At 31.3% G+C, this 16,332-nt stretch overlaps 1 protein-coding gene across 1 annotated transcript; it reads left to right on the top strand.

Moving 5' to 3' along the window:
• Window positions 1-3,829: 3,829 nt before the first annotated feature.
• On the top strand, window positions 3,830-14,412 carry LOC100814385 (potassium channel SKOR). The gene is made up of 13 exons (XM_003544313.5): window positions 3,830-4,630; window positions 7,100-7,324; window positions 7,785-7,848; window positions 8,857-9,196; window positions 9,435-9,730; window positions 10,735-10,815; window positions 11,343-11,441; window positions 11,831-12,052; window positions 12,242-12,427; window positions 12,582-12,657; window positions 12,753-13,047; window positions 13,230-13,345; window positions 13,828-14,412. The coding sequence occupies exons 1-13, from the start codon at window positions 4,320-4,322 to the stop codon at window positions 14,067-14,069; spliced, it is 2,553 nt and encodes an 850-aa protein (XP_003544361.1). The 5' UTR covers window positions 3,830-4,319; the 3' UTR covers window positions 14,070-14,412.
• Window positions 14,413-16,332: the final 1,920 nt, after the last annotated feature.

The raw sequence follows: 16,332 nt of genomic DNA, 5'->3' as shown, positions 1-16,332 counted from the left end.
ATCAATAAGTAGAATGTCTTGGGGGTTACAATATAAGAAAAATTACGTGCACATACCTAAGTGGGGGAAGGCACTATTATCGTGTAGCTCTCTATAAACAACTCGAAGCAGTGGGTGCAGTCATCTGTTTGTGGATAGTGGATAGCCCAATCCCATGGCTATTTTAACTGAAACGAGCCACTGGTGATAAGTGCCATGACAACGTACCTAAATTTCCTTATTAAACAATTATAAGTAAGCTTATTTTATTTGTTGTATTGAGGACTTTGTGGTTCTAAATACTCCAGAATTTAAATCTTATATTTATCATGTTAAAAAGTTTTATCATCTCTCTCTCTCTATTAATGCTATTATACTAGCAAAAGTGGATTGGTCACGTTTCGCATAAGCCATAAAGCGTAGTTATACACATATATGTCGTAATATAATCAAATTATCCAAGTCGTGTAACAAAAAGTTCACCTGGTCTCTGGGTGTTTATTTTAGTTATTTTAATTTTTATGAGTCTGATTAATTAATATTCTTAAGATATTACTTAAGAAATTAAAAAAATATTTATCATGTAAATAATAATAAAAAAGAACATGAAAAAGCTTATCAATATCATAATTTTCCATCTTTCAATAAATATATTTCTAATTTAAATTTTTTAATCAATATCTTTAATACATTTGTTAACATTTACCTGACTTTATATCATTTTCAAAGGAAAGTATTTAACACACCAAATGAAGTTTCATATAAGATAAAATTATTCAAATTAAATTTAATGAAAATTCTTAAATATAAGATAAAATTTGAAGATCAGTTTGATCCATATATATATATATATATATATATATATATATATATATATATATATATATATATATATATATATGCATATATAATTTAATTTGTTCATATTCATATGATTTAATTTATTCCATTTTATCGATTACTTATAATATTATTATATACTTTTCTTATATTCCAAGTAAAACCAAGTAACTTTTTTATAGTTAATAAAAAAGGCATCATAACTAATATCGTCATTACTTACCGTTATATTTAAGGCCTTTAAATTGTTTAAGTAGTATAAGATCAAAATTCTGTCAAAAGAAAGAAAAAGATCAAAATCTTACAATTACCTAAAATAAATTAAGTAGTTAGTTTCGAAAGTAATGATAAAGTTCTATAGAAAACTAATAACTAAAGTAGCTAGTTTTTGCCAATAAATAAATAAAACTAGTTCTTTGAGAGAGAAAATATGCAAAATAGTTAGACGATTTTTTTAAAGTACACAAGTAGAGGCAAAAAAAAAAAAAAAACATAAGTAAAATGGTATTGTTTGAAAAGTATTGACAAATTAACATAAAAATTTATAAATAAATAAATCAAGAAACCAAATAATCCAAATTAAATTGGTTTTGATATTAATTATATTCAAATCCTTTTGTTCAATATTTGGCATCGAAATAATATGTGGTTGGATGTCTCCCTCTTACCCTAGCAACTCCAAATTGTGATGATCCGTACTCTCCTCCGATACTTATGTTAACCTAGTGCTCAACATGAATGTATCTTTAGCCTAAGGCATATTACAATGTGTAAAAGGCTAGGAGACTTGGGTGCAAGTTGGTGATGGAAAAATGGATAATGATGGTGAATATTGGTGCAATTACAGTGCATTCAAGATCATGGCACGAGGCATTCTATCATGGGAACGTGATCTTAAAAAAGCGGAGGAAATGGGACATGATGCATGGTTAGCTTAAATGATTGGGTTTATCATGACCTTCAACCTTAAGCCCAGGTTTGGAATACCATCTAAACTGAATCACAATTTTTTTTTTTTAAATATTTGAATTAGGGAAACATTTGACTTAAAAACCAATCAACATGAAACACAAGCATTCCTATTATTTTATGACTATACTTTCTCTGTGTTATTAGTATAAAAAGTTGAAAAATAATGATGGATTATAATCTTTAACAATTAAATTCAACAAATTTATTATACATAAGTTAATTTATAATTAAATAAATATAATTTTTTATTGTCAGTACATATATTATTTATTCTTGTTTTATTATTATGAGGTTAAATAATATTTCGTGGACACTCAATGTTAATATACATCTTGCCAGAGAAAAACAGTAGAAGAAGAAAGAGTGATATATAATGTTATAGGTAATATAATTTGTTCAGAAGAAAATTATAGAGATAAATGAGTGTGCATGTGTCTAGCTAATTAGTTTGATCTAGAATACTAATATACACATGATAACGTTGCAATGCAAGTGGAGACATGCCTTTAATTAGGTGTGTCCTCTTGGCACTAGATGATGTGTGCTAGCCACTAGTTGTCCACATAAATTTTGTAATATTCGTACGGTAAAGGCACTTCAAATTTTTTTTATATCTAATAATAGGAAAAATAGATATTCTTTGTCTCTAATTGTTTTTTTCATTTTTTTTAATAAAAAAATAATAAAATTTAATGGATGGTTTACAAAGATAACCATAAGGATAAAATAATAATTTATGAGTATAATTACAAGAATAAAATAAATATGTACACCAAAACATTCTATTCCCTTTATATATATAGTTACAGATGATAAAAACATACTGTAATCTATCCTTTTAGAGTTTAACACAAAGAAAATGGGTGATTTTTGGGGTAACCACCCAACTAAAGAAAATGGGTGATTGTAGACCAATGTTTAGTTTTTCTAAGCTGTAGTGTCCGCGAAGAAGTAAAACCCAATTTTCTTTTTTTTTTTTTGCTATGTACGTTTTTTTTTATTATCTTATACAATGTGCTAAACGCATCTCTAGGATGATTAGTTGTCCTCCAAAACGTAGAAGAAACAAACTAATAGGTCAACTTTGAATTACATTACAGCACACAATTTATACGACAAAGACATTTGGTTGATCAACAAAAACACTATAAATCAATACGACATAAGCTTGATTTAGGATGAAAATGTCAATAATCCAAAACCCTGGACATTAATCAATTGCCGGGTCTTTTAATTTATCTCGTAAAATATTTTACATCTGCAAAATCCCACGTGGAGTCGTGGGCAACCGTCAATGCACCCATGTTTATCAGCCGCTATCTTCGATTATTGGTCACTGCATTTACAACCTTAGTCCAACTCAACTTTAACATGGAAAATCATAGAATAATCGCGCAAATAAAGTAAAAGATGCAACACAATTTCTGTCCGAACGATCTAGATCAGATTAACATTAATGCTATTACCCATAAATCAACTCAAATATATATTTTTAATCGGTAATATATCCTACCCGTGAGTTAGAGATCAACTTCTCAATATACTAAAACTTATTCAAAAACATGACATCTCCTAATATTATTATTAGTAATTACACCTCCTAATAGACATTAGAACTGTACAAAAAGTTTAAGAATCAAATCCTAATCACATATTTAAATAATTATTAACATGTTTTTAAAACTCTCTTTTTAACATTTTTTTATTGGTTAACATTTAAATAAATTTGTTTTGGATAAAGGAGAAATTAAGGAGGATATTGATGAGTCAAAAGTTAAATGACTATTCTTTTGATATATCAAGATTCATTTAAGTTGATCTTTTCTAATATTTATTTTTTATATGCATAAGTTAAGGATGAAATACATGATTATATATTTAAATAATAAAATTATTTATCAATCATATTACATCACATCACATTTAAATGATACTTGTCCAATGGAGAGTGTGCCTTACATGCCCATGCCCTACGTGAATTTGGCTAAAAAAAAAAAATTGTATGTTAAAAAAGGAGCAATAATATTATAAAAAGTATATAGTTGGCATTTTAAAAAATGATTAATCTCTCCATGTGTGTGGCGCCTGTGCTGGTATAAAAGGGAGTCCATCCCCACCGGGATAATGGAGACCTGACAGGGGAAGAAGGAGATTGAAGAGCGTTGTCACCTCTCCCTCACGCTCTTAATTTTCCTCGTTTCCTTTTCATAACCGTCATTTCTACTATTTGCACACCATAACATAACATAAACCCTTTCTTTCTTTCTTTTAAATCTCCCCGTGAATATATCATACATGCACATCATCATATCGATCCATCTTTATTATTATTATCATTATTATTATCTCCCGTGACCTATTAACTTCCATTTCCAACATTTGTGGCCCTCCTCAACCCACAACTCCCATCACCTTCAATCCCTTCTTCGATTACATAAAGACGACGTCGTAGATCCATTCAGGAAAATGGTAACCGCTCCTCCAACAAATTAAGCCCTATTATTAATATTTTTCTTCTTCTCCTGAAAATGACGGGGAAGAAGAATGTGAAGGCGGCGACAACCACGACACCGGAAGAGGAAGACCAGAGGAAGCAAACGACGACGTCGTCTTCCCCCTCGTCGTCTTCGCGCTCCTCCTCCTCGTCGTCGTCTTCGGATGAGAGAGAGTACGAGGTGCAGGACCTGCGTGACCGGTTGAAATCGTCGCGAGGGAGCAGGTTCGATCTCATAGAGAACCAGTTGGGACTCAACTCGACTTGGAGCAAGTTCAGTCGCCAAGCGCTTCTCCATGGAATCCGAGGCTTCTCCGTGGACTTCGTTATTCATCCTGATAACAGGTTTTCCTTAATTTTCTTTCACTTCAATTCCAATCTCTTCTTTCTCTATCTATCTATCTTCCATTTTCTTTCTTCATTTTCATTAGGATTAGGTTAATAATGTTTTTTTAATGAAGAAATGAAAAAAAAAAAAAATTAACCAAAGGAATTAAGCAACAGAGGCTAAATCACATTAAAACTTGTTAAGTGCTTCTGACGGAGGAACCACGTATTCTTCGGAATAAAGACGAGCTCCTGAACCAGCAAGTAGTTTATGAGGATATTAATAATCACAATCCGAACTTAAACTTTTTTTGTTTTTGTTTTTATATATGCCGTAAGGAGAAACTAAAACTTACCATTTTAGATTAAAACTTAAAATGAAAACGATTATAAGAACTAGTTTAACCTTAAGTACAATTACACTTTTAATACTATTTTATCATTTTTTCCATGAACTTAGTTTTTTTTCTCTTAATTTTGATCTCCACTATTTTAATGATGTGATTCTAGTTTATTTATTAACTTAATATTAACATTAACATGGCACTTCATTAAAAATATAATATGCACTAATAATATAAAATAATTTTACACTTTTTATTCTTAACCTTATAATTTACTAGGAAAAAAAGATTCCAACGATTTCAAATTTGATCAAAAAGAAAAATTTAATTAATAATTATTTTTATCAAGAAATAAAATTCAAATAATACTTGAACGATTCAATCTTAGTTAACTTCAATATAATTTATATTCAATATATTTTATATCATTATCTAATTACAATATCAAAAATATTTTTTATTAATTAATAGTGTAAAATATTTTATACTAACAATACATTATCATTAAATTCTTATTATATTGTTACCTAAATATTTCTATTAGATATTTGATGTGAATTTAAAAATTGAAAAAAAATCATATTCACATAGCAATGAAATATATGTATATAATTAATTAATAAGAAGTAAATAATTACTGAAATATAAAATTAAAATTTTGTTAGTTGCTCAATTAAAGACACTCCTTCACACAAGGTTTAGAAATAGATACGGCTCCAAATTAGCTGGGTGTGTAGGGTATGGTTGTTGTGCCAAAAAAGAACATGTGGTGATGTATTTGGGTTGGATTAAATGGCCGTGGCGGCAAGTTTGAAATGAAGTTCTTTCCTTCCCGTCACACGCGGCATGTGCTGCTTGGGTCCGTAATTCATGTGATTTTGCTGTGTTATCCATCTTATCATATAATCATCCTAGTTGATTTGTCATAGTTTACAAGGAACTTAAATATATATATATATATATATATATATATATATATATATATATTATAATTTGATAAATTCCACATCAAGCAGTGTATATCAAGTGACTCATGCCAACGATTGTTAATTTCATTTTTTAATAAAAAATCAGAATTAAAAAAAGAGAATCTCATTAAAAATAATCAATTATTTTTTTAATAAAAATTAATTAATAATAAATATTTAATACCATAACATCATAAAAAAACAAGTGACTCTTTATAGTTTACAATTGGACGGACTATATTCTTTAGAAAGTCACACTGCTAGCTGAGCACGTGTATATGTATGCATATTAAAATATTTGTTTTCACTTCTTTTTGCTTTTAGGAATGATAAATCTTATTATTCTTAAAAAAACTACATTTTTTAATATTTATATTGTTAATTGAAATTAATTAGAATATACTGAACATCAAATTGTAGATTGTCAACAATTTTTTTAACCCTAATTCTAGAAAACGATAACGACCTGCCATTTTGACATTATACACTTGATGTTAACTATGACTTGACACTCATGCTATTTAATTATTTATGTCATTTTGATATCTCAGTTTTGTCTTCACTATACGTTATTTGGAAGAAGAAAAAAATGAAAAACTTTCGCATTCAGTCTGCAAATTTGATAATGATGTATACCTGTGAAAGTTTCCACGTTTTCATCTCGAAATTTCGAAGTGGTTGGGTTTTTGGGTGGGAGTCCGATGAGTAGAGTTAAAGAAGGCCCAATTTTTATCTAATAATCGCACTGAGCCACAAAGTTAATCAAAAACAACTTTTTAACAGAAATGAATCACATTTGATAATTACTTAGGTACATTGATGAGATTTGATTTACTTTCTGAATCAATTCTCTTTATGCTAATAATAAGGGGGGAAAAAGGAGCTTTTGAAGTGAAAAAAAATCAGATGTTACAATGTCACTTTGATCATTTATGTTGAACATGGGGAAAGCTCAATTTAGCACACGAATGAACAAAAGTAATTAAAATGCATGAGGTATTCAATATTCCTCACTGGTTTTGCTGATACTAGTAAGCTGAACTAGTTGATGGCCTTGCTTCATATTTTCAAAACATTATTCTATGTTGGATTTGTGGTTTACTCTCTCTCACTTAGACAAGGACTATATAGTGGAAGACTAAATTGTTTGATTCTTATGTTGATGGGAACTGTAGGTGGTATCGGGCATGGACAAAATTCATATTGCTATGGGCAGTGTATTCATCCTTCTTCACCCCAATGGAGTTTGGGTTTTTCCGTGGCCTGCCTGAGAATCTCTTTATTCTGGACATCATTGGACAAATAGCTTTTCTTGTAGATATTGTCTTGCAATTTTTTGTTGCTTATAGAGATAGTCAGACCTATCGTACGGTCTACAAGAGAACCCCTATTGCTCTGCGGTAATTTTTTGTTTAACATTATTATTATTATTATTATTATTAAAGTTTCTACTACATGATCGAATTTTGTGTTGGATTTTTAATATTTTTTTTGTTATTTTAAATTTTTTGTATCTTAAAATTTTTATTGAATCCATGTTGTGAGTTTAGTGATAACATAATCCATCACAACGGAACTCAAAACAAAGATTTTAATATATCATAGACTCAACAACAAAAAAATTTATTAAGAATTGAGAACAAAACTCGATAATTTATTAAATATCTTAAATACATTTAACCCTTATTATTATTATTATTATTATTATTATTTAACTTTAGTTTTTATGATGCTCCTATATAACTGGCTTTTCTCTTTGGGAAAGTCTTTGATTGGTTACAAATATTTGATTTGTATTGCCCTTTTCTAGGGTGTGATTTTTAAAATTGATTTATGGCTTACATGTTTCTTTTCATGTAGGTATCTGAAATCTAACTTCATATTTGATCTTCTTGGATGTATGCCCTGGGACATCATCTACAAGGTTATACTTCTAGATAAACCCAATTTTTTTGAGTATATGTATTAATTGCTTACCTTGAATATTTTTTACAGTCTCTAACCAAAATTCTAAAAATTGTCAAAAAATTGTTACCTGTAATCACATCGCTTATGTTAGTGTTTTATAATGCCTGTATACATTTCCCGGTAGTTCTAGTGCTCTAGCATATTTTCAGTTTGTAATAAAATGACAAGTGTTAAAAGGAACCCTTATCCTCATTTTAGTTTTTCCTTAATTTTCCATGTAACTTTTATTTTACACTCCAACTATTAGCTAAACAGGGCAAAGACATAAGTTGCCATCTATTAAGAAAGAAGGAAAAAAAAATCCATAATCCACAGTATCCTAACATTCCATCTCAGTACTTGGAATTGAAAAGATAAATGGCCTTTTTCTCTTTTAGCTCACATATTTATTGTTTCTTTTATGGTAAATGTAACTTTGGTACTTGTGGAATGAGGACATTTCATTTATGCCTTTTGAGACGTAATAGAAGGAATTTGGCAATGGTGTACGTATCATTGTCCTTTTGTTGTTGTTTATCAATTTCATATCTAACCATCATGCAAGTCAATTACATTAATAGAATGCCTCCTTAGTTCACAAGTTTTGGGACTTAAGTGTATAATTAGTCATGTTTACCTCACTTTACTGTACAAGAAGTAGTGAAGCCTGTTATTAAATGTCAGAATTTTGTTCTCGAGCGACTCACTGTGCAATAACATAAGGCTAATTTTGGCTGTGGTTTTGATACATTACCTGTGCAGATGAAGAATGCCATATGTTATGCTACAATGTTCACAACTTTTTGTTATTACATCTGACTAATTTTGGCTGTAGTTTTGAGACATTACCTGTGCAGATGATGAATGCCATATGTTATGCTACAATGTTTACAGTTTTTTGTTATTACATCTGGTTTTGTTGCAATTTCTTTGTTATCAGTTCAAGGATTGTACTCTAACAACTAGTATAACTTTTTATGAACAGGCTTGTGGAAGAAAAGAGGAAGTGAGATACCTTTTGTGGATCAGACTATATAGGGTTCGGAAAGTCACAGATTTTTTCCACAAGTTGGAGAAGGACATACGTGTCAATTACATTATTACCCGGATTGTGAAACTGATAGTAGTTGAACTCTATTGCACCCATACAGCAGCCTGCATTTTCTACTATTTGGCTACCACACTACCTGAATCCCAAGAAGGGTACACATGGATAGGAAGTTTAAAACTAGGTGACTTTAGTTATTCACATTTCAGAGAAATTGATCTTTGGAAGCGCTATACAACATCTCTGTACTTCGCTATTGTTACAATGGCTACAGTTGGTATGTTTTTTTTTTTTTTTTTATTTAATTCATAAAGCAAAAATGAATTTCATTTTGTTAGTCATTAGTTATCGTAACTCTATGTCATGGTATGTGGCCCATATTAACGTAGCGGTCCCAAGCCAATGTATACATTCTAGATCTCCATATATTTAGATGGTTTTTCAAAATGTATATTATCTTGTCTCTCTTGAAAGTTTCTCTGAATGAATCATATTTGCGACCATTTCTTCCACAGGCTATGGAGATATACATGCAGTAAATATGAGGGAGATGGTATTCATAATGGTGTATGTTTCATTTGATATGATTCTTGGTGCCTATTTGATTGGTAACATGACAGCTTTGATAGTCAAGGGATCAAAGACTGAAAAGTTTAGGGACAAGATGACAGACCTTATGAAATATATGAACAGAAATAGGCTTGGAAGGGATATCCGTGAACAAATTAAGGGCCATGTGCGGTTACAGTATGAGAGTAGCTACACTGAGGCTTCTGTCATTCAGGATATCCCTATATCTATTCGAGCTAAGGTAATAATAAGAGAAAAAACGACTTTGAACCTCATTTATGGTCTCTGTTGTAATTATTGCCATTTGTCTAATTTCCCAACAGTATTATAGTTTCCCATCTGCTTCTAATGCTTTTTGCCTTGTTTTGTAGCTATTTGTAATCTGGAACCAGTTTTGTTGGTTTTATTCATGAAGCTCCTTATGTTTTTGTCTGTTTAGATTACTGTTGTCAAAATTGTGATAAATTTACTAATATAAAAGTATGAGTAATGTGTAAGAAAAGTATACAATAAATATGCAAAGAAAGATACTATTTAAAATGTCAGTTTAGTGTTGAAAATGACAGTTTAGGGTGAAAAATGATTTATTATTTCATTAAGTTCATACTGGTGCATATTGGAAACATCTACGCACAACTCTTTCTCAGCATAGATAGTATACAATTTTAGGCTACAAGGGACTGGCATGTTATATTGTGTATTGCCTGCTATTCACTTATGATAGATTAAAGTGTGATCGTTCTAAGTTCCATTTTCAGTTAATATAAATTCAGAAAATTAATAAGGATCCCAATATAGTGTTGGACAGATTCACTTTTCTGATTGCTCTATCTTTTCACCTACTCATTTCTTTTAAGTTTTTTTTTGCAACATATTTGCTGTTTTTTTTCCTTTGACCTGCCTTGCCCCCACAAATTTTCTACTGGAGTTGTAGCCTAGCTTATAGGCCACCTTTTTTTGTCATATTTTCCATGTTGGTGGGTTGTTTAGAATTTTTCTGCATTTGTAGGTATTTTTGCTGTTTTATTTAAAGAATGAGTTTGAACATTTCCTTTTTTATTCTATTCTGTTCATTTTTGGGGGAACAAGGTGCTTATACTTGAATTAAAGAGATTACTCTTGGTCTCATAATATAATAAAGCTGTCAGTATATACTTCGAATTCATGCCTTTAGAGAAGGACATATTTTATTGTTTCCATCGTTTTTGGTCTTGAATGATGTAGTGATCTAATTAATTTCTGCAGATATCCCAAACATTATATTTGCCGTACATTGAAAAGGTTTCTCTTTTTAAGGGATGCTCTTCTGAATTCATCCGTCAGATTGTAAGTAATCATTTTTCCATTGCCAAGCATGTCAATATGAAATGGCATTATGATTATCTGTATTTTTGTCATACAAATCTCTCTTTTCTCTTTTGTACTTTATCTATAATCTAGAAATTACAACGAAAACTAAGTAATTTTTTTGCTGTATAGACTTTAACACTGAAACATGAATATTTTCATGCCATTGGTCCTGCTGGTAAACCGGAAATGGTTATCAGTGTTTTAAGTTTTTTGGAGATGTCAGCTACTTTTTGCTATGAATCTATGTAATCAACAACAATTTCATCGTTGAATAACTTGATGGGATGAAGAATACTAGCTACACAAAAACTGAAAATCTGAAATAGTCACATTTACTTTCAAGATTGAACTTCATGTTGATAAAAAAAATCCTAGCACGGGCCTCTTCTGCTGAATGGATATGTCTAAATGTACCTTTAATGAGAGTTTCTTCATCTTCCATTATCCTCTTCTGTATGTGTGATGTTGAAGTGATGATAATTTATGCTCTTTTGATCCTTCAGGTTATTAGGCTCCATGAGGAGTTCTTTCTTCCAGGGGAAGTTATAATGGAACAAGGAAATGTTGTGGATCAACTATATTTTGTCTGCCATGGAGTACTGGTATGATTTTATATTTCCACAAACCCTTTTGCAATTGCTCAATTTCTATTTTTTTCTTCTGCTAAGGTTTCTGATATTTTTAGTTATAGCTTCTTAATTATTTGAATTATAGACATGCTTTCTATGCATGTCTTTTTAGGCATGGGACAAGCTGAGCGATGCTGAATTTTCTTACTTATTTGTATTGTATCACCTTAAGAAAGTATTTACGTGAATAAAGGGCCTGAGAATCTTATAAATTTCCCACATGAGAAAGTATGCACACGAACAGTAGGTTATCAGACAGGAAGCCTCTTTAGTAGAACTTTAGAACTAATTCATCAAAAATATTCCACAGAAGACTGATTTCAGTTTATGCTTTTTGAATACTGAAAACTGTTTCTGTTCAGGAGGAAGTAGGCACTGCTGAAGATGGGACTGAAGAAACTGTTTCACTTCTGCAGCCTAACAGTTCATTCGGAGAAATATCTATTCTTTGCAACATTCCTCAACCATATACTGTCCGTGTTTGTGAACTGAGTAGACTCCTGCGACTTGATAAACAATCATTTACAAATATCCTAGACATATACTTTTATGATGGAAGGAAAGTATTAAACAACCTTCTAGAGGTAATAATGTTATATATGTTATTTCTCATGTCCTCCTCCCTTTAGTAGAGTATCTGACTCTGACATGAATAAAAAATACACTATGCTACTCTCTGCTTGAACAAGCAATGGATGTATCAAGTTACACATTTAAGATTATAATTTATTAATTTCTGATCACGAGACAGATAAATTTTTCATATTATATAGGGAAAAGAATCTTTTCGAGATAAGCAGTTGGAGTCAGACATCACATTTCATATTGGAAAGCAAGAAGCTGAGCTTGCTTTGAAGGTCAATAATGCAGCTTTCAATGGGGATCTGTATCAGCTAAAAGGTTTAATTCGCGCTGGAGCTGATCCCAACAAGACAGATTATGATGGAAGGTCACCTTTGGTAAGGCGCTTGCATCTTCTTATGATGTCTTGTAAATATTCTGTTGCTTTCTCTTCATCTATGATGTTGCTGGTAAAAAAACAACTTGGCAACATATAGATTCTGTTATGAAAAATACTTGCCTGATATGAACCCCTTTTGCTTTTAACGATAGCATCTTGCAGCATCTAGAGGATATGAAGATATCACACTTTTCCTTATTCAAGAACGTGTAGATGTCAATATTAAAGGTAACTGTCTAACTTACTAAATATTCATTGCTACGAGACACTTAAATTTTGACTCACAGCCTGACACAACCATCATTATTTGGGTAATTTTATAGATAACTTCGGGAACACACCCTTACTTGAAGCAGTTAAGAATGGACATGATCGGGTTGCTTCTTTACTTGTTAGAGAAGGGGCCTCTATGAAGATTGAAAATGCTGGTAGTTTTTTGTGTACTGCAGTTGCAAGGGGAGATTCAGATTATCTTAAAAGACTTTTATCCAATGGCATGGATCCTAACTTAAAAGATTATGATTACCGAAGTCCTCTTCACATTGCTGCAGCTGAAGGTTTATATTTCATGGCAAAGTTGCTATTAGAAGGAGGAGCTAGTGTTTTTACCAAAGACAGGTATCATTCATCACTCAAATATATTGTTTCTCTCTTTCCTTTTGTATATTTTCCCCAATTTCAAAAGTCTTACTGAATTCATTAAGAATATAACTTCTGTTTATTGTTTCTTTCCTTTTCATAATTACACCAAAAATAGCATAACTAAAACTTCTCGTTCATTTTCATTTCATTACAAACAGATGGGGAAATACGCCGCTTGATGAAGCTCGGATGTGTGGAAATAAGAACCTGATCAAGCTTCTGGAAGATGCAAAATCTGCTCAACTGTCAGAATTCCCATCCCAAGAATATACAGGTACTGGCATATTGGGATACCTTTCTAGTTTTTGTAATAGGTGGTGGGACTAGGAAGTGTAATAGAATGGGCTACTCAGCAATTTAGAGAGATTAACTCCTCCATACTAGAGCAAAACTCCTAAGAGTTTCATAGCATGCACCAGAATGTATTATTACGTAGCCTTACATCTTAGCAATGTTTTATTTTATTTTTCCCTCATAGATCACTACTTCATTTTCATGTTAAATTTTATTTTTGGGGTCAACATTATTGTAGTTCCCTATGTTTTAGGTTAAGCAGACATTGTCTCTCAAACTTAATGTTTAAGCAATTAAATGAATAGTAGCAAATAGTTCTACCCCTTCCATGAAAAGCTAGCAGACAAAAAAAAACATAATTTTGTTCCAATTTGATATGCATTTTATGCCTGCTCATCTCTATTTTTTCTAGACTCTAGTTCAACAAGTGCTGTAAACCTTAATTTCGTTTACCATTTTCAGACAAAATGCATCCAAAGAAGTGCACAGTGTTCCCTTACCACCCGTGGGATCCGAAAGATAATAGAAGACATGGAATTGTATTATGGATTCCACACTCCATACAAGAGCTAATCAAATCAGCGGCAGAACAAATAGAATTTTCTGGCGATGCTTGTATTTTATCAGAAGATGCTGGTAAAGTTACTGATGTGGACATGATCAAGGATGGTCAGAAGCTGTATTTAGTCCATGAAACACATTAGGCCTCCATATTATGGCTCTTCACAACCATATAGTAAAGTGCCTTGTAACGTGTTGTGCTTTCTAGAAATTAGCATGTTATTTGATCTTATTAACCGCACAAAAAGTGTCATATCCTGTCAAATACAGACGAGTAATTAAGATCAAATAATGTGCTTATGATGTGCATGTGCTGTAGTTGCACCATTTAAAGCAGTCCAAGCTAATAAAGTACTTAAGTTGTTAGTAGTGGCACACGTCAAAGCTCAGCTAGAATTTATCAAAGATTAGGGTGTAAGGTTTCATTATCCTAATTCGACACTCATTCCCCAGATGATAAATCCTCACAGCTGAGTTTAGAATTTAGTAGAGTTTTGATAACGTACTAATTAAAAATGAAAATCATCAAATAAAAAAATACAAGCATTTAATAATTTTTCTTTAAATAACTTATCATGTTCTACAAAAATAACACTTCGACAAAAACTCTTTAATTTATGGGTTAGCAAGTCCTCAATCATTACATGGTTTAGTTTTAATCTAGTTTTTAAAGTTGTTTTAGTGAACTTTGTGAGTATGATAGTTAACCCAAAGCTTATAAGCAAACAAGTTTCAAAGATATCACAAAGTAAATCATTGTTAATTGGTTGCATTCTTTTGAATTTAATTAATTAAAAAAAAACGTGTTTATACAGTGATTTCGATACTGCTTAGTGTTGGTCATCCATTTTGCTATTCAGTATTGGCTAGGAAGATTTCTTTGTATTTCTTATCTGAGCATTAATATTAATTAAGAGATACTTAATTGAAACAAAAAAGAAAAAAAATGACTGAGTTATTTTCATCTGCTCTGTTAGTCCCAGAACTTCAGTAAAATCAAAAAATATTAAGCATGAACAACACATCGAGAAACAACCTCAGAAGTTTTAACTAAATGAATGTTACTAACAGGTAGAAATAATAAGATTTCTGTTTTATCCCATTTCATTAATTCATTGAGTAATTTCATTAAGTATAAAAAAAAAATCAAGACAGATTAATTTGCCTGAATCTTTACTCTTACTCCGTAAGTATTTCAAAATCCTATATATATAGAATATTAAAAAAATGACTTTTTTTTATCTTCATTTAATAATAATTTCGATTTACCTATTTATACCGATTTACAAAGTATCATCATCTATTTTATATTATAAATGATTGACAAAATCGTTTGTGACAAAGAATATCTAAATGAATCTCATCCCACTCAGAACTAAGAAGCCATTGAGAATTGGTTATCTTCCCCTGGCTCCCAGGCACCTTTTTCCTTTTACCACTTCCATTTAAATCCAATTAGATGCAAGTATGCATGTCTGGCACAAATTTTATACAGATCCTAGGGTTTGGAAGTTGCTGTGTGTGGATGAATAATTGATTAATAAGCCTGGGAGAAAAGTTAATTATGGACACACAAGCCCCACCAAGTCATGGTCCAGTCTCATCTCAGGAAGACAGGAACAAACTATGGTTAAGGAAATCAAATCAGTGTCCTCAACACCATCCTGAATTTGTGTGGGATGTTATGCGATTAGTATTGTACAGCCAGCTGAGCTAACATTGCTTGTCTGAAGTTACCTATGATTGGTTTAGATTTAGTTATGGGTGGTTTTTGAGTTTGCACTTTATCATCACCATTAAGAATATAGATTCAGAATAACAATATTTTGGTCACATTTAATATAACCCCTTTTGTTCTCACTTGTTTCTGAGTTTCAACACTTGTAGCAGCCGCCACCAGTCAGTACTAATTTTTCTTGTATACCAAAAGTCAACAAACCTAAAAATCAGCTACTAATACAATACAAGAAGCACTCAGACAACACAACAATCAATTAAGGTTTACATATAGTGGTCAAACTTATGCCTAATGGAAATTTCTGCCCAGAATTTTAAGAAGTCTAACAACATTAATTGAGAAAATTAGATATGACTCCTAAATATTATCACAAAACATTACTATACTACCTCCAAAACTTGAATTCAAGATCCCCTTAACATATTTGTTGAATTTGTCGAAAGTGCTTTTGGGCTGCCACATTAGCAGTGATTGATACATCTTTCTTCTTGTGCATCTTATTTTCCTCGGACGACGCGGTGTTGAAGTGTGGTTGAGAAGCAGTGGCAGCAACAAAAAGTTCCATAAAGCAGCTCAAAAGGGGCAAGCTTGAGCACACAAGTAGTCCCATTCTGATGATATTCATGGCTAATATCTCAGCTAAGTTTTAGTTCAAGTTTTTTGGGTGC

This window comes from Glycine max, chromosome 14 (genome assembly GCF_000004515.6).
Source record: "Glycine max cultivar Williams 82 chromosome 14, Glycine_max_v4.0, whole genome shotgun sequence".
NCBI classification, from domain to species: domain Eukaryota; kingdom Viridiplantae; phylum Streptophyta; class Magnoliopsida; order Fabales; family Fabaceae; genus Glycine; species Glycine max.
The sequence above is the reverse complement of the archived record's forward strand: the minus strand, read 5'-3'. Positions and strand labels throughout refer to the sequence as shown.

Coding starts and splice junctions, on each gene's coding strand:
- LOC100814385 (XM_003544313.5), top strand. CDS start 4,320: ATGACGGGGAAGAAGAATGTGAAGGCGGCGACAACCACGACACCGGAA. Junction 9,197..9,434: donor TGTTACAATGGCTACAGTTG/GTATGTTTTTTT, acceptor TTTCTTCCACAG/GCTATGGAGATATACATGCA. Junction 12,053..12,241: donor TATTAAACAACCTTCTAGAG/GTAATAATGTTA, acceptor CATATTATATAG/GGAAAAGAATCTTTTCGAGA.